This window comes from Numenius arquata, chromosome 20 (assembly GCF_964106895.1).
Source record: "Numenius arquata chromosome 20, bNumArq3.hap1.1, whole genome shotgun sequence".
NCBI lineage: Eukaryota > Metazoa > Chordata > Aves > Charadriiformes > Scolopacidae > Numenius > Numenius arquata.
In genome coordinates this window covers 1223634-1241836 of record NC_133595.1, presented here as the reverse complement: position 1 = coordinate 1241836, position 18203 = coordinate 1223634, and the positions used below count along the sequence as shown (strand labels likewise).

The following is an 18203-nucleotide window of genomic DNA, read 5'->3' as shown; positions in this document are numbered from 1 at the left end:
CCCCCCTCCCACCAGCGCTGGGGGAAGCCAAAAAAACCCACAGTTTTACAAATGAGCTGGTTTGGAGAACGCTTCCCCCTCCCCCTCAGCGGTTCATTACTTTCATTTTATGAAAAATTTACGGATGAACGAAGTGGGAGAAAAGGAGAACGTGATAAGAATCACAGGAACCGAAGGAGACTCGTGGAAAAGAAACCTGGAAACTTCTTGGGTCAGGAAACTTGTTTTCTTAATAAATCTGGAAAACTCATTTATTTTGTGGGAACGATGTCGCAGAGCAATATAAACGGTACTGGAGTGCTGACCCTTACAGGCTCCCAGCTCCAGAATGGAGCATTTAGAGACTTTCTAGGAAAAAAAAAAAAACCACAATCAAAATTGCTCTCAGGACCGAGGATGTTAAAGGAGCTGCTCCGGGTTATTCTGTCCTACCACGGCCCGTGGGGCGAGCAAACACAAAGCGTGATAGACTCATCGATACTTGGTTTGCCAGGAAAACAAGTATTTCTTACTCATTAAAAGGCGATCCTCCACGTAAGTCAGCGCCGAGCAAATACCGTAGCCGGATTCGATATGTGGGCCTGGGGTTTATTTACCTTCCCAGCAAAAAAACGGAGTGTGGAAAATAGCGTCCTGCTAGAAATGTATAAATAACATCTCCACTTGCTGCCAGCTTCCCTTCTGCAGGAACTCTAAAGCCTTTTAGTGATTAAGCAACCGCTGGGGAGGTGCTGGGAAGACTCCTCTTAAAGCTCTTTTTGGTCAGCGATGCTGAATATAAAGCACGAGAGATGAAAAGCCCAGAAATAGCTAAAACCACAGCTCGAGTCGTGGCAGCGATGCTCATCTTTTGGACAAGTCCAATATTTTTTGATGATAAACACAATCTACTGAGAGAAGAGGGTGTTTTAGGTTTGTGGTATCAAAGATCTGGGTTTTCTTTCAGTCAGTTAAAAAAAAAATCCAAATTGAAAGAAAAAAATAATTTTGAAACCTATTATTGATATAAAATGGCTTCTTTTTCAAAGGTAGAATTTGGGACAGGGACTGGTCAGGACTTCACCATTTCATTCTGCTCAAGAAATGCTGGCTCTGATGCATTTCTTAAGCAAGTTTCTCCCTCTTTGCTTGTATCAGTTAAATAATGAAATTACAGAATCAGATACCGGCCGTCAGTAGAAAGAAGTGTTACTAGAATTCAGCAAACTTCTGAAATATCTTTGGACGGGGAGACACTGATTAGACGATGCCTCATCCGTCCTGGAGATGGCACGTTGGCATTTCGAGCGTTCAACCAGATGAGATCTCACCAACCCCCCCGACGTGCAGGCTTGGATTCAAAGGGTGGTGGAAGGAGACAACGGGGACGATGCTCCTTGTACCTGCCCCAGGAGCTGCCCCAGATCGTGTTTTCATATGAAGCTCACGCTGACTGTCCACAGCTTCTCCCAGCTGGGGAGAGGGGATACACAAAAGCCCCAGCACGTTTCAAGCAAAGCTACGGCTGAAGATTTAAAGTTTACTGATTTTAGACCGTTCAAAATCATAACATCCGCCACCGCTGGAATTCAGCCACTGAGTGCAGTTATTAAGGCATCGTCTAATTCCATCCAAGATACTAGACTCGCTCCAAAGAAATGAATTAGAGACGCTGTTGGGACAATAACTTTGAATTTCCTGGCTTAAGTGGGCTTAAATTTTCAGTTACGTTACACTAATGAACTTTTTCTGGTGAGCTCTATTTCAGAGCCCTTCTGTGATTAACAAAAGTGGTTCCAAGTACCTAATCAAAACCAAGCCTGGATATTAAACAATGAGGTATTTGCATACCTTAGAGTAGCTGATTGGACATCGCTGCTGTGCTCTGCATATAAATTACAGCTGATAAAAATTCATGCTTATTAACCTCCTCTTGAAAAACATTTATTTCGTCCTGTTTGACTTAATTGTAGGATCTTAAAATAGACTTCAGAATGCAAAAAAATGAGCCGGGAAGTGCCTGGATGAGCGGCACCGTGCACAGACACAATCTGAGCCCCTGGCTGTTCCCAGCCCTTCCCCACGTCTAACAGGAGAGCCTTTAGGATGGAGTCAGGGGAAGAAGATCTCACCAGGACTCCAACGTTTTACATGGCTAGTATCGTCTCGTGGAAAGTGCTGAGAAAGAAGCTGAATTGATTCTATACGTAGCCACCTCTCGGCTCTCTCCCCGTCCAGCTGAAGGTGCAAATCCTCAGGCCACTCTCTGGCAGAAAAATAGCTTTTTCCAGTCAAGAACAGCAAACCTTGTTGCCAAAACCCAACCAGATGGGAACTGCTCGAGCACGGTGCCTCGCTGCTTGTCCACATCGGAGCCCAGGAGGAGAAAGCAGGTGACCGAAGCAAAAGGGTGACATCTTTGTGTGAAAGAAGATTTGACTGAATCAGGAGACTGGCCAAAAGTCATAACTATCCCCTTGGTCTCAGTGGAGGGGAGCTCTGCAGACCAGGCTCTTCAGCCTGGAGAAAAGGAGGCTGAGGGGAGACCTTCTCGCTCTCTACAACTCCCTGAAAGGAGGGTGTAGCCAGAGGGAGTCGGTCTCTTCTCCCAAAGAACAGGCGATGGGACAAGAGGAACGGCCTCAAGTTGCACCAGGGGAGGTTTAGGAGGGATACTGGGAAAAATTATTTCTTCACCAGAAGGGTTGTCAAGCCTTGGGAGAGGCTGCCCAGGGCAGTAGTGGAGTCACCAACCCTGGAGGTGTTTAAAAACCGGGCAGACGTGGTGCTGAGGGACATGGGGTAGTGGTGGGTTTTGTCAATGTCAGCTTGACGGTTGGACTCGATGACCTTAAAGGTCTCTTCCATCCGAGACGATTCCATGATTCTATTTAATCTGAGTGACCCCAGTTACACTGTCACTGGCTCAGCTGTAGCCTCAAGCTCCCGCTCCAGCACAATGGGCGTCCCAAGACAAGCTCGTGCTTTTCCTCAGCACAGGATGGTCAGCAGAAAAACCACCCAGATGCAGGGGCAAAAGCAAGGTTTCTGCTCAGAAAAGGCTGTTTCACCTAAAAGCTCGCAAAAGCTCCCCCGTTTAACAGGGAAGAACTTGGAAGAAGAAGAAATTGCACCCCAGCCTCAGCCAGGCTCTGACCTGAAGCCCACCCATCACTTGTAGAACCCTCATGTCTTCTAATCAGGCCTCCGAGCAGTGGACAACAACCTCCAATAGAGCACGGCCAACTTCCAAGGCTTGTGCCAAACCACAGAGTTTCTTCTTCAGTTCTTCAAAAATGTTTAATTTAGCAGCTGGGGCTGAGCATCACCTCCCGAACGAGAGGGAGGAGTGAGATGATGTAGGGAGCAAACAGCAGCAGGGAAGGGTCTCCTCTCCATCTCCAACGCTACGGGGAGACCAAGGAGGCATCAACTTCTCCTGCTGCAGGTGGGGAAGTGTGGTCGGAGGAAAGAAATCATCTCCTAATTAGATAATACAGCCGCTTCCAGCCCCAGAGGTCCACGTCACGGTGACTTATGTTCCCGTTGGGACTGTGGGTCTGCAGAGTCTGAGAGCGCTCTTTGGCCCTGGGTCAAGAAGGACCAGAACAGACCTGGATCTCCAACCAGTTTAATTTCCAGGCATTACACACGGGCTTCTCAGGCGAAGCAGGATACAGGGACTTAGAAGGGGTCAAACTCAAAGGTACGCGACAAGAAGAGATTTATGAGCTACGGAAAATGTCAGCTGGGGATATTTATGCTTTTTCCTACATCAGAAAAATGCGTTTTTGAGGTTGAACACACAGAGACCAAACCTGTGATAGATTTATCACAGTTATGGGATAACGTTCCTGAGCTACAGTCATCCCAGTCACTCTAAAACACCACCACTAAGGCAGAATGACATTAGGATGGACAATGATGCTATTGAAGATGCATCTATCGCATGCATGATATGGACTTCCCTCAGGTACCCAAGACTAACAGAAACACCACGTTTCTCACAAATACATTGGCTCCTCCTTTAACATTACAAGTCTTTACCAGCTCTAAAAACTACTGCTGACACAAGAACAGGGATGGGGAACTTGGAGCAGCTCCACATTTTCCAAGCTACAGGCTGGTAAAAATGACCAAACTTGGAGAAAAGAAATAATCCTTGAAGAACATCGAGAATTTAGGATCATCCAGGTGTCTGAGGTGGTCGGGGTGGGGATGAAGTACACAGGAACCGGCTCTAACAAACAGCAAAGCAAAGCGGAGGTGACTGGGAGAAGGCTCCAGGGCCCCGTTGTTACCTGAGGTGGGGTGGGGGTGGAAGTGGGTCTCACGATGGGGGGCGTCGGGTTCCTGCTGCCCCCTCCGGACATTATTTCTTCCGTTATATCTTTGCCTCCCTGGTTGGGATCCCGGATTCGGATCTAGGGTAATGAACAAAGAAGTAAATCAAACAAGTTTTCCCGTTACAGGTTGTCCTTGGGGTTTTGGAGAGGAGAGCGGGGAGAGGACAGAACGCTGTAACTCCGAATATTGTCTCTACTGCTTGAGAATAAGTTTACTGCGACGTAGAAAACTCAGCAGGCAGGTTAGCTACAGAACTGAGCTTGTCAGTCAGTGGAAAGTGCAAGAGTTAAAAAAAATAAGGCCATGTTTTACCCTGATATGAAATTCAGCGACCTTGCCAACCCAGCTGTGGGAAAGGGGGAAAGAAATCGGCTCTTTTTGTTTTTCCCTTCTACATTGAGAAAAGTCGTAACAACAAAACAGAGGGAATCAGACAAAAATTACTGAGCGGAGAAAAGGGAAAGTGCAAGAAGAGCAAAATAAAGACCTATGAAACTCCTCAGCGTTTAGGAAACAAGTACAGGTTTTGAGTCTCTTCACAGCCCCCAAACGGGAAGAAAAAAGATTTTCCAAAATAAACCACTCGAGAACACGCTCATTTGAATCCTCAACTGACACTTGAGCCGACCTGTGTCACTGAACATGGGGAACACTCAAGTTCTCTGGGTTAATTCAAAATAGAGTTTTTAATCTTGAAAATTTTCATACACCTGCAGACGGTGCTATCCTTTGTCCATCGTCCCCAAAACTCCTGGTTGAGGAGGAGGACGCCCCACAAACCACGCAACAGAGTCCCCGTTGTGCCGAGCGCATGGTACAACCACCAAACCCAGAGATGGAACCCCCCCGAGGACAGGGCTCTCATGGAACCCCCTGAGCTCTTTCCGCCCAGCAGCAGCACAGCAAGTCGTTGGCTGCAGAAGGGTTTTGTGATTTATCAGCTTCGGTATCCTGCGACGGCTTCTCCTCTCCTTGGGTTACGAAGACAAATAAATACACACGGGTACCCAGGATGCTGGCAAGGTGGGGTCTTCTCTTGTTTTTGATGGAGTTTTTCTGCTAAAACACTTAATTAACCGCAGCAACAAGGGCTTAAGAGTTGGCACGAATTCCCACCCTCTCCTTGTCCTGACAAATAGTCAATGGCACTAAAACAAGCTCTCCCTGCCCGAGTCTGTAGCACTGGAATACCCAACTAATGGTGCACGGGAGTGTATGTACAAATACGCGTTTAATTTTTCTTTAATTTCTCCGATTTCTTCATTTGCAACACCAATTAGCAAACTGAAACAGCACATCCCGAGAAAATCATCTCGGACGTTTAAAAACCTTTGGCTTTTCTGCTTCAAAGAACTTCGTTTCGTTGACATGAAACTGTGGTAACCACAACCGAGCGTTTCTGAGCATCCTGGCATTTCCAATGGCATCAGCGACCACGTCACGTTTTGGCTGCTGAGAAGAGCCTCCTCAGGGCGGAGGAGGACGGAGAAGAGGTGGCAGAAGAGCAGCGTTGCCCTTTGCTGACAGCAGCTACAAAAAAGGCCTTTCTCACAACCCCGGCGAACACTTTGTTCTGCTCTCCCAGGTTCCCAAACCAAGCGTCAGCTCAGCTCATCTTCAAAAATCAAACGATACAAATGTTCTGCATTTTGAGCCATGTACAAGTCCCTTATTTTTTTCCCCCAGGAAGCAGTTCTTTTAATGCTTTCAAACCACTCTTAACGCGCATCGTGATGTAATTTCCCTTTCTATTGTTTAGAAACGGTTCATCCACAAGATCAAGTCCACCCCCAACTTCTTCTGTTTCAACGTTCCATTCACCTTTCCTATTCCCTACCATCATCCACCTCAAATGGGCTTAAACTCCTTTCATCTGCCCCTCTCAAATCATAGAATCATAGAATCATCCAGGTTGGAAAAGACCCTTGGGATCATCGAGTCCAACCATCTACCCTGCTCTACAAAGTTCTCCCCTACACCATATCCCCCAACACCACATCTCAACGGCTCTTAAACACATCCAGGGATGGTGACTCAACCCCCTCCCTGGGCAGCCTCTTCCAATGCCCGACCACTCTTCCTGTGAAAAATTCTTTCCTAATGTTCAGTCTAAACCTACCCTGCTGGAGCTTGAAGCTCACCAGTGAATTAGGAAGAGAGGAAACGTGGTCTCCAAAGCTCTACCCGCTTTCCTAAATGTCATGTATTCAGGCTCTTTCAAGCCTGTGAACATGGCCACGATTTACTGCTTTTCTACCTTTTCCAAGACATAATATTAAACAATTTCTTTTTTGCCAATTTGAACCAATTCCCAACATTCTCCCAAACTGATCTGAGTTTGCTCATTCCCACCAGGCTCTTTGGTAAAACCCTGAGCAGCTGCGGATCCCGGCTTGGGGAGAATTTTGTGTTTGTTCCAAAACCAGCAAAAATACTTTCCTTTTGGACTGGCTGAGATGTCACAAACCCGGAGCAGAAAGTCCCCACAGAAAATTGAAGAAAAGCCCCCATTGCAGCACTGTGCAATGTTTAAATACACTTCACAGAGTCACAGAATGCTATGGGGTTGGAAGGGACCTCTGGAGATCACCCAGTCCAACCCCCTGCCAGAGCAGGGTCACCCAGAGCAGGTCCCACAGGAACGTGTCCAGGGGGGTTTGAATGTCTCCAGAGAAGGAGACTCCACCACCTCTCTGGGCAGCCTCTGCCAGGGCTCTGCCACCCTCACAGCAAAGAAGTTCCTCCTCATTTTCAGATGGAACTTCCCATGTTCCAGTTTGTGCCCGTTCCCTCTTGTCCTGTCCCTGGGCACCGCTGGAAAAAGACTGGCCCCATCCTCCTGACACCCACCCTTGAAGTATTTAGAGGCGTTGATCAGATCCCCCCTCAGCCTTCTCTTCTCCAGACTAAACAAACCCAAGTCCCTCAGCCTTTCCTCAGCAGAAAGATGTTCCAGGCCCCTCAGCATCTTTCTAGCCCTTTGCTGGACCCTCTCCAGGAGTTCCCTGTCCTTCTGGAACTGGGGAGCCCAGAACTGGTCCCAGTGCTCCAGATGGGGCCTCCCCAGGGCAGAGCAGAGGGGCAGGATGACCTCCCTCCACCTGCTGGTCACACTCTTCCTGATGCCCCCCAGGATGCCATTGGCCTTCTTGGCCACCAGGGCACATTGCTGGCTCCTGGGCATCCTGTTGTCCACCAGGACTCCCAGGTCTTTTTCCTCAGAGCTGCTCTCCAGCAGATCACCCCCTCACTTAGGTGTGAAAGATAAGACTTAGCCTCTCTGTGCAGATAAAGCTCAGTTTTAAGCTTTAAGATCATTATAATTTCCTTCAAGCTTAGGAGCAGGACGATTCCCAGGGAGGATTTCTGGCTCAGTGACCGTCACTTACCGTTTTCTTCTCCCTTTTAGCGGGCGGAGGCTGCTGCTGCTGCGTAGGCACTATGATGGGCGCTGACTGATACACCGGCTGACTCGGGTAGAAAGGGGTTCCTGGGAACGGACAACGAGACAGAAAAAAATCCGTTCATCTGTTAATGAAACGAAGCCAAGCACAAGAGGTAAAACCAGCCACCTTCTCCCTCCCTTCAGAAACCAGAGCTTCTAAAACCCAGCTGGTCCCTGGGCTGTGTCTCGCTCTTCCCCACTCCCATAAAACAGAAGCTCCTGCTCCCAGACAAGCCATTAAATCACCGCTTCGTTTTTTTTCCTCTACGAACAGAAGAAAAACAATCACGTGGATCCACTTTTGAGAGGCTGCTGAAATCAAGGCACGACCAGAGAAGTGGCCCATCCCTGGACTCCTCCGACTGACAAACAGGTGGGCTCTTCTGGGGATTATTAATTTTTTTTTTTGCCTTTGTAGAGAAATTCAGTCAAAACCATCACAAAGAATTTGCAAGGTCAACTGCGACCTATTTTGAAGCAGAGCCAGAAGATTTAATTACGAGCAACGTTCTTACGCTACAACACAAAAAAGCCCGACCGCGGTTATTATTGCAAAATTACACCGCGCTACTGGTTACATTCATAATATCCAACAGAGTCTCATTAGGGTTTTCTTTACGGAATAAGAGTGGCTCAAAATGAGCGAGTGCTGGAAAGACGTGCCAGACATAAATAAAGGTGGCTTCTGCCCGGGGATCAGATATTGGGTGAACCTGTAACATAGTGATGGTTTTTTTTCCTTCTGAGCGCGGATGCCGGAGGGATGCCTGCTTCCACCTGAAGCCATCTGATCTATTCTTCAGCTGAACTAACCTTTAAATGGGAATTAAAATCTGCTTTGTGTGTCCGTAACCAACGCGGGAGGTTATCGCTCTCTCGAGCAAATGGTGAAATCCGAGAAAGCAAAGGGAACCAGCCCAGCACAGTCGGATTTGCAACTTCAAAGGAAGCTTTCCTCAAACTGGGAGCTGGGAAGCGAGAGGTGGACCAGGCTCCCTGACCACACGCTCAGAGCGGGTCACTGGGAGCATCGCACGGCTCCGGCATCGACCTGCTGAAAGCTCAGCCCACTGCATTCCTGCGCTGGGACGCTGCCATTAAGGCGGCCAGAACGACTCAATAAACGTCTTGTTTTGAGCTTCCCAGGAGGCGGCGCGACTTCAGATCTGGCCTCAGGGCACAGAAGTCTCCATCGGTGTCCCCAGGGCTCGGGAAGCCAGAACCCTCCTCCTCCTCGCCTGAGAAACACCGGTGTGGCCTCAAGCTCTTCCACCGCTTTGGCCAGGCATTCAACGGGAGCGTGGGGAACGGGAGAGGACAGGAGCCGCCTGGGAGCCCTGCGCAGTGTTAATTATCTTGATTTCTCATTTCCTAGAAACCAGATCTAATCAGCCAGCCCGTACCGTGGTCCCTGCCGGCGACCCAGCTACAGCGTAACTCAAGGAAGGACCCTTCCTCTATGAAAAAACGCTTTAAAAAAAGCCAATCCCGAAAAGCAAGAGTAACTTTTGGGAAGAAACTCAGCTTCTGCGGCAAGAAGCCAAGCGGGTTTTTCAGTGCGATGCTCTTTGCTCCGCACCCCACCTTTTGGTCCCTTCCAGTAGCACCTCAGTTTTATTCTCCCTCCTCTCCATCCATCATTCCAAGGTCTTTCCCAATGTAGCACGGAAACGCGCCGATATAAAAGAGCGATAAATCGCAAAATGGAGACAGTTAAAGAATAAAAACGCACCGTCCAACTTCACGGGTTTTGTCTTTGCAGCGTTTTCCCGTGTCACCCTCCTCACAGCTGCCAAACTGCGGCGGTTTTGATGCCGAGCAGCCACATGAACTACGAAGTTTAAGGGAAAGGCCAGTGAAGGAGGAGGCCACTGGAGAAGGATCTGGGGGTCTTGGTGGATAGTAAACTATCCATGAGCCAGCAATGTGCCCTTGTGGCCAAGAGGCCAATGGGATCCTGGGCTGCGTAGGGAAGAGTGTGGCCAGTAGGTGGAGGGAGGACATTCTCCCCCTCTGCTCTGCACTGGGGAGGCCACAACTGGAATACTGCGTCCAGTTCTGGGCTCCCCAGTTCAAGAGAGACAGGGAACTACTGGAGAGAGTCCAGCGTGGGGCAACAAAGATGATGGAGGGATTGGAGCATCTCCCTGATGAGGAAAGGCTGAGAGAGCTGGGGCTCTTTAGCCTGGAGAAGAGAAGGCTGAGGGGAGACTTTATCTATGTTTACAGGTATCTAAAGGGTGGGTTGAAGGAGGATGGAGCCAGACTCTTTTCAGTGGTTCCCAGTGACAGGACGAGGGGCAACGGGCACAAGCTGGAACATGGGAAGTTCCATTCAAATATGAGGAGAAACTTCTTTCCGGTGAGGGTGCCAGAGCCCTGGAACAGGCTGCCCAGGGAGGGTGTGGAGTCCCCTTCTCTGGAGATCTTCAAGCCCCGCCTGGATGCAGCCCTGAGTGATGTGCTCTGGGCAACCCTGCTCTGGCAGGGGAGTTGGACTGGATGATCCCTAGAGGTCCCTTCCAACTCTGACAATTCCGTGGTTCTGTGAAAAGTACATTATCCGTGTCTGCGCTGTAAATTTACTTGTCTCCCAAGGGCAGGAGCAGCACCTGGGCAGAGACTGAGCGTTTTCCAGCCCTATATAAAGACTGAGGAGGGAAAGGCGGACGAGCGCAGAGACCTGCAATCCCCCTGCCTGGAGAACGCCCTCCGTCATGGAGCTTCTCCCGCGGACGCTCTGCAGACCCAGCAGCCTGGGAACAAACCGGGAGCGAGAGATGACAAGTCTCTGTGCAAGAAACCAGGCGCTTTCAGGAGGGGAAAGGAACCGGAAAGGAACCTTTTCCAAATTACAGAAGTGAAGACAGACAAACGGCACGAAGCGAGCAGAAAGTAGGAAAGCAGACCTGTAACAGCAGAAAAAATGAGGAATACGGGGTAATTTCCTCATTTAGTGGATCCGATTTAAAGAGCCATTGCAATATTTCTTCTCTTTGTTTTTTCTAGGATAAGCAGGAACCAGCTGCCTTGTAATTGCTCTCTCCTCTTCCTCAGAAATTGTATAACCAGGTTTACTACCTTTCAAAGTAGCCCCATTAGCTCTCTATATACCAAATAAATAAATAAAAAAGAAAGATGGGGAAAAAAAAAGCGCAGACCTTTTCAAATGATAAATAGGGAAGTAACCGGGGCTTTTCTCCCCTTTAGAAGGAACCTGTATTTGTGAAGAGCAAACGTGCAGTTCTGCCAAGGGCATGGGGCTGTCACTGCTCAGCCCGGAGGGTGTCACCCGCTGCTCAGGCTCCCAAATACCGACAGCCGAAGCCCCACGGAAAGTCGGGAGTATCTCTGCCCCTGTCCCCCCCCCCAGGTTACAGAATGCGGGTGGGCAGGCAGCAATCAGACTGAACAAAACACCGCAAATCTGACAGCGAGTGGTGAAAACCCTTTGAAAAAAACCCCAAACATACAACGGGATGATGATTAGAATCGTCCTGGTGGGTTTATAAAGGAGCAATAAAAAAAGTAGTGATCCACAGGATTGCAGGATACCCAATTCTGCACCTCATTCAAACCCAGCTTTGCAGGAGCTGGTTTGTTTTAAATATCGAAATACAGATCCCAAAGAAAACCTTAGTGGGGATTGTGATATAAGTATGATACGTATTGATCATGGCAACGCACTGGGAATGGTTAAGAAAGGACTTAGGAACTTGCCAAGAGAAGGGGCGTCGTGGGACGCTGAAGGACGTGGGGTCTGTAAATGGGGACCCAAAGGAGAGTTTGTGAGGTGCTGGAGGGGTCAAGGACTGAGGAGATGCAGGTGGGAGGGACGCGGGATGGCAGGGATACAGGAGGGATGTGGGGCGGGAGGGAGGGAGAGATGCAGGAGGGATGTGGGAGGGAGGGAAGGAAGGATGCAGGAGGGATGCGGGGTAGGGGGAGGGATGTGGGATAGGGGGAGGGATGCAGGAGGGATGTGGGAGGGAGGGAGGGATGCAGGAGGGATGCGGGATAGGGGGAGGGATGTGAGAGGGAGGGAGAGATGCAGGAGGATGTGGAAGGGAGGGAAGGATGCAGGAGGGATGCGGGATAGGAGGAGGGATGCGGGATAGGGGGAGGGATGCAGGATAGGGGGAGTGATGCAGGAGGGAGGGAAGGATGCAGGAGGGATGTGGGATAGGAGGAGGGATGCAGGAGGGGTGTGGAAGGGAGGGAAGGATGCAGGAGGGATGCGGGATAGGGGGAGGGATGCGGGATGGGGGAGGGATGCGGGAGGGATGCAGGAGGGAGGGAGGGAGGGATGCGGGATAGGGGGAGGGAGGGAAGGATGCAGGAGGGATGCAGGATAGGGGGAGGGATGTGAGAGGGAGAGAAGGATGTGGGAGGGAGGGAAGGACGCAGGAGGGATGCGGGATAGGGGGAGGGATGCAGGGCGGGGCACGCCCAGCACTGGAGATGCAGCCTCTGAATTTTTAGGTGCAGCTTTGCAGCTCAATACCTGGAGGAGTCCATCAAACACACCCAATCTGGTGCCAGACCACCTCAGCACACACAGCGACGGCGGGCCACCTCCCAGCCCTTCTGCGCGAGAAAAGGCACGACCGGGAGTTGCCCATTAAAGGGCAAATTTCAGCCAGCCCATGAGTTACCGGCTCTTTGACTGGACTAACTTGATCTTTGCAGCACGAGACGGGTGAATCAAACCACGTGGCTTGTTCTCTCCCCCTCGCTAAACGCCGAAGGAGGAAGGCAGGGGTAAGGAACGCTGAGGGCTGTATCGCTGTGAACACAGCCAGGGCGCAGCTCAGTGGGAAGCAGGGCTGCCAGATGCATTCACAATACCTTAATAAATAATAACGATGGAGCAGGGAGTAACAAACAGCCACTATTCTTGTTCACGTGTGATTGTGGGTAGCTCTGTGAGTCGCAGCCTTTCCTTAAGCGCTCATACAAACAATACTCTCTTATTGTGAATTTTTCAGGAGTCAATAATAAGGGCCGTGACACAACCAAATCCAGCAGCTATTTGAAGTTCAAACAAATGCTAATCCATTTCGCTATTATAAATCTTCAGCTCGACAACAGAAAAAATACACCCAGAAAATACTTTTTGAAGAGATCTCCGAGCAGAACTTACCATAGGCGTTGGGGAATTCTCCGGGACCTGGTCCTGGATAAAAGGGTCCTGGTCCCGGCGGCTGAACGGGGTACTGCTGCGGGGGCCCCACATACGGGGGGCCGCTGTGACGATACTGGGAGGGGAAAAAATAACCATCAGTTTACAAAGAGTTGGCCAACTTCATGCTGTTACATATAGAAATTGTAACCGAGCCATCTAAATCAATAAGGATCTGATTATCAAATAGATTAATTAGAGATTCAGAAGTGTTATTGGCAAAGAGAGGAAAACTGTGTCATCTAAAGACAAGGCAGCGAGGATGTCACGGCTGAAGTATAACAGCCTTTCCCCAGATTTCAGTAGGATTGTGTTTTTGTAAGGCCCCAGGTTTTAGAGTAATTGTACAGCTATTAAGTCAATTTAGATGCATTTATAGCACCAAACATTTTCCAAGAGCTTACTCTCGCACTGTTTCTGAGGGAGACCTCAAAAATGAGAAAGGTAATTTATTATTTCTGCCTCCACGCGCAGGAGAACAAACGCTTCATACCGAAAAAGGACAGAGGCTCAATTTGCAACCACCAGCTTAATTTCACACCCCCCGACTCTGCGGAAAGGCTTGAGAAACTCCAGACGGAGCAGAGGCTGCAGCTGGAGGCGGCTGGAGAACGGTGTTTTACCTGCGGGATACAGTACTGGGGGCCCTGGGGCATGGGGTAGGGCATCGGGAGGTGATTGACCATCATGATGTGCTGGTTGGTCTGATAGACCGCAGTCGGCGTTTGCGCACCAGGACGGATGGAGGGGCTGCTGTTCTGGATGGTGGCTCTCGGAGGCTGAATCTGAGGCCGCTGAAAAAACTGGGGGAAAGAAGGGGGGGAGGAAGGAGAGAGAACAAAAGAACCGGTCAGACCTTCGGGGAAAAAAACCTGGAATATCATTTCAATATTATAACACTACTTCCAAAGGGTTGCCACCCATTCAGAAAACTGCAGGACAATTTCTGTTTGGCTGTAAAAAGCAAGATGATGATGTAGCCTTCTATTTCACGAAGCAGAAAAAGGTCAAAAACTTTGAACTCCAATATTTATTAGTCTGTATCTATTGAATTATACAGCTCAATTTTCAGAGCGAATGGTAGGAAAGTGATTTTTGTCAAATATATATATTTTTATAAGGTGGGTTGACTGCCAAAAAGCCACCTTCATAAACAGGGAAATAAAAGATAAAGGGAACTGTTCCAATATAGTTCCAGAGCAGCCAAAAAGCCAGAGTTTTACAAAGGCCTGAGACACCTCACGGCCATCCCTTATACGAACTGAGCCGAGTGACTCGTCTTGGCCTCCGTTTTCAGAAAGGTGGCAACCTCCTCCAGGGAGGCACCAAACTCTTCTACCACGTTTGCATGAAGTGACGCCCCACCGCAGATGGACCGGGTTCCAGGAAAGCCAGCAACCCGCTGGTACCGGCTCCGCTCTCAACCCCTTACGCGCTGGGAAAGGCACCGGCATCCACCGCACGGAGCATTCACGGCACTGGAAGCTCCGGAGTCTTTGCAATCTTGGAAGTCAGTCGGTAAGAAATGCATCGGACATTAAGGCATTCACTAACGGAGGGGTGAGACAAGTGAGAGAGACACTTATGCCATGCAGAACCAGGAGTTAAAATTACCTGTATGGGTCTGAATCCTCCCTTCAGTAACGAAGCAAGAAAGCAGCAGGAAACAGAAAGAAAGCCAATGGAACAGCTTACAGATCAATAGGAAGGAATAGGATATAACATGCACCTAATTGCACACAATTCCATTCATCTTTCCAGCCTGATTTGACTAATCTCCTACGGGAACAGCAAGAAAAGGACACTGAGCTGGGACCAAGGACTCTTCTACCAGAATCCCAAGGCAGGGGGCGGAAACTCTTCTAGAAAAGTTCTATATGGAAGTTTAAAAAAAGAAAAAACCCAACCAAACCATGATTAACTGCAGGAAACAGGATACTACAGAAAGACTTTGTTTACTCTGTTCCTAAAACATCAAACGTTTTTCCTTTCTGGTCTCTTTCAGTGACAGAGAGAGAGCAGACACAGCAGAGATCCTTCCTCAGAGCAGGGATTTGGTCTCCACCTCCGCACCGAGACCGGACGGGTAAGAAATGCCACGGATTTAAATGTTAAGCAAAATAAAAATAAAATAATTAGGTCATCCTACATCACATCGAAGACTGCTGAGTGATGAGGTGCGTCGATGCAAACAGGCTGTAACTGCATCATGAGTGGTGAGGAGAGGAGAGGAGGGGAGAGCGGTGACCACTAAGGCATGAAAGCACGAGCCGGGCTTTTCTGCCTTGGCATCAGGAGAATGGAGCAGGGGAGGAAGAAGCTGAGAGGCCTCTTCACTTGAGGTGATGATGAACTTCAAATGGTCATTCCGGTGAAGACTTTATGACCCCTTCGCTGTTCCCATACCCAATGCTTTCTCCAGGAAAGCCACGGATGACTCCCCACCTCAGAAATCCAGACACCACTAAGAGGAGCTCATTGCTTTTAGGTCCAACCCTGTGAATCTGGGTGAAGAACTGTCACCAGCACACTCCACGTGTGACCTGAGCCAGGAGAAGGCAACTGTCTGGGGAGAAAAATCCGGTAGCGAAGGTGCGGAAAGAAAACCAGAAGAGCAACACTCTGCCACGCTCCTGCATGAATAAAAACAGACGCGGGGGAACTATACGAGCGTTGCATGAACCAAGGGCATACGCTGAATTCCGGCAAGAATAACTAGAGTTTGCAATTTTCCTATATCCAAAGACACCAAAAAGTGCTAAAGTCCTTTCTTCTTTCACTGCAAATCACTGGATAATGGCTGTTTCTAACCTGTCAGCAGGTTACAGCAGAAGTCTTCCCAGAGTGGGTTGGGGGGTGGGAGGAAAATGTCAACAGCCCCCACGATTCTGTGTTTATGGAGAGGGAAAAAGTGCTGGAGGCTGAAGTGGGACCTGCCCCTCCACTGCCGGTATCTACATCCACGGGGCAGCACGGAAAAGCCTCCACTGCAAGAGAAGGGATTCCTCCACCGGTTCCAGCCACGGACCTGAACCTGCTCCTCATGTTCCTGCCGCACCTACGAAACCTGTAACAACGTCACTAAAACCACCGAGGAGAAACTCCTGGATTATGGAAAGCTCTTCATTTCTGTTGCTGGCAAGAAGCTCCATCTCAGGAAAGAGACACCGGCTCTTTGCTGCCGTAGCAGGAGGGAGGACAGGATGTTCTGAGCACAAACCGGGTGGTGTGTTCCATAGGCTTCCTCCTCCATCAAGCATTAACACCCCCATGGTGGTGCCCAGCTCTTCTACAGCAGGAGGAGGACCTCCGATGGGGAAACTCTAGGTTAAAAACCCCAGCCTCTCACACACACTCTAACACTGCCCACACGCTCCCAGAGGCAGCTCAAAGCCGGAGACGAAGAAAAAAGGAGGGGGATTTCATTACTGAAAGGAAGACGGACTCAGCGAGAAGAAAAGCAGATCCTTGTTCCAAGCAACAGGACCATCAGAAGCTTTTGGAGGTGCCAACCAGAGACCCCTGTGGCAAAGTCTGAATTACTTTCAGCCACTCCGCTTCCTTTGAGAAACACCAAAATTCCAAAGAAATTGGGTCTCGCGAGAGCCCTGTGCCTCTGATTTGTACGTGGGTTTTGCTGCTCAGAACAAGTATCGTGGGGCTGGCAAACTGCTTGGTGCTCCATCCCTGTTCCTGTCCCTCCAAAGCTACACTCGCAATATTCAAAGTCATTCTTAGAAATGCTTCGCTGACTTGATTTACTAAAAAATTTGCCTTGCAAGGTCAAAGAGACGATGCACAAACATCTTCACGTAACGCTAATGATGTCCCACGGGAGAACACCAGGAGATTAAAATCTGGGATATTTTTGTCTCTTATTTCTTCTAACAACTGCAGGATCTGGAAGGGAGAACACAGAGGACCCACTCAGGACCAGAAGGAAGGTACCCTGGGCCACAGCAAGGCTTCTGACAGAAACCCTGCATTACATCAACCCCTCTGGACTACTTTCTTCAAAAATTAAGTCCTGCTGTGTCTAATGATGGTCAAATTAGCATGAAACGTGCTATACACTCGTCCAGCAACCAGTGGGACCTAAGCAGTGTCCTCAAGTCACGGTCCCATCCCTTGTCTGCCAGGGGGGAAATTCTTAGTTCATCTTGGAGTCAGTGCTACTGAGTAACAAGGTCTTGAGCTTCTCCATTCCTTCGCAGGGCTGCTCCCTGATGGACTCATGGAAGAGCACAACTGAACCCCCCTCAGACATGGTTTTCAGTGGCCTCCTCAAGCTCAGCTCTTTGAGCCTGCCCGTTTTGTAAGCCCTCAGCATCTCAGCAGCCCCTCGTGTACCTGCTCAAGGAAGTCTCTCTGGAACATCAACACCTGGGAATCCTGGTGGACAACAAGTTGCCCATAAGCCAGCAATGTGCCCTGGTGGCCAAGAAGGCCAATGGCATCCTGGGGGGCATCAGGAAGAGTGTGACCAGCAGGTGGAGGGAGGTCATCCTGCCCCTCTGCTCTGCCCTGGGGAGGCCCCATCTGGAGCACTGGGACCAGTTCTGGGCTCCCCAGTTCCAGAAGGACAGGGAACTGCTGAAGAGGGCACAGCAAAGGGTTACAGAGATGATGAGGGACCTGGAGCATCTCTCTGCTGAGGAAAGGCTGAGGGACTTGGGTCTGTTCAGTCTGGAGAAGAGAAGGCTGAGGGGGGATCTGATCAACACGTATAAATACTTCAAGGGTGGGTGTCAGGAGGATGGGGCCAGTCTTTTTCCAGTGGTGCCCAGGGACAGGACAAGAGGGAACGGGCACAAACTGGAACATGGGAAGTTCCATCTCAACATGAGGAGGAACTTCTTTGCTGTGAGGGTGGCAGAGCCCTGGCAGAGGCTGCCCAGAGAGGTGGTGGAGTCTCCTTCTCTGGAGACATTCAAACCCCCCTGGACACGTTCCTGTGGGACCTGCTCTGGGTGACCCTGCTCTGGCAGGGGGTTGGACTGGGTGATCTCCAGAGGTCCCTTCCAACCCCAAATCATTCTGTGATTCTGTAACATCCAAAATCAGAACTGCGCCCTTGCCCCAGACGGGGTTTCCCCACTTCCCAACGCAGCAGCAACGACTCGTTATCTCAGCGGGAAATAATTTCAGTGGTTTCTCCACAGATCCCATTGCACGGGTGGTTTCAGCTGGTGAGACCCCACTTTATGGAATAAAACCTTCTCCCTGGCGCTGAAGGACAAGGGCTTGCAC

At 49.7% G+C, this 18203-nt stretch overlaps 1 protein-coding gene across 12 annotated transcripts in view; it reads right to left on the bottom strand.

The window, feature by feature from the left end:
* EIF4G3 (eukaryotic translation initiation factor 4 gamma 3) overlaps positions 1–18203 on the bottom strand; it is a 160898-nt gene that overhangs the window by 56035 nt on the left and 86660 nt on the right. For 6 of the 12 annotated variants that reach the window (XM_074161668.1, XM_074161670.1, XM_074161671.1 and 3 more), the window contains 4 exons: positions 13577–13756; positions 12915–13029; positions 7716–7816; positions 4281–4403 (listed from right to left, as the gene is read on the bottom strand). In XM_074161668.1, coding sequence (XP_074017769.1) covers positions 4281–4403; positions 7716–7816; positions 12915–13029; positions 13577–13756 — 519 coding nt within the window. Of the gene's footprint in view, positions 1–4280; positions 4404–7715; positions 7817–12914; positions 13030–13576; positions 13757–14567; positions 14589–18203 lie in introns of those variants that run through there. The other 6 variants (XM_074161667.1, XM_074161675.1, XM_074161669.1 and 3 more) reach the window with 3 other exon arrangements.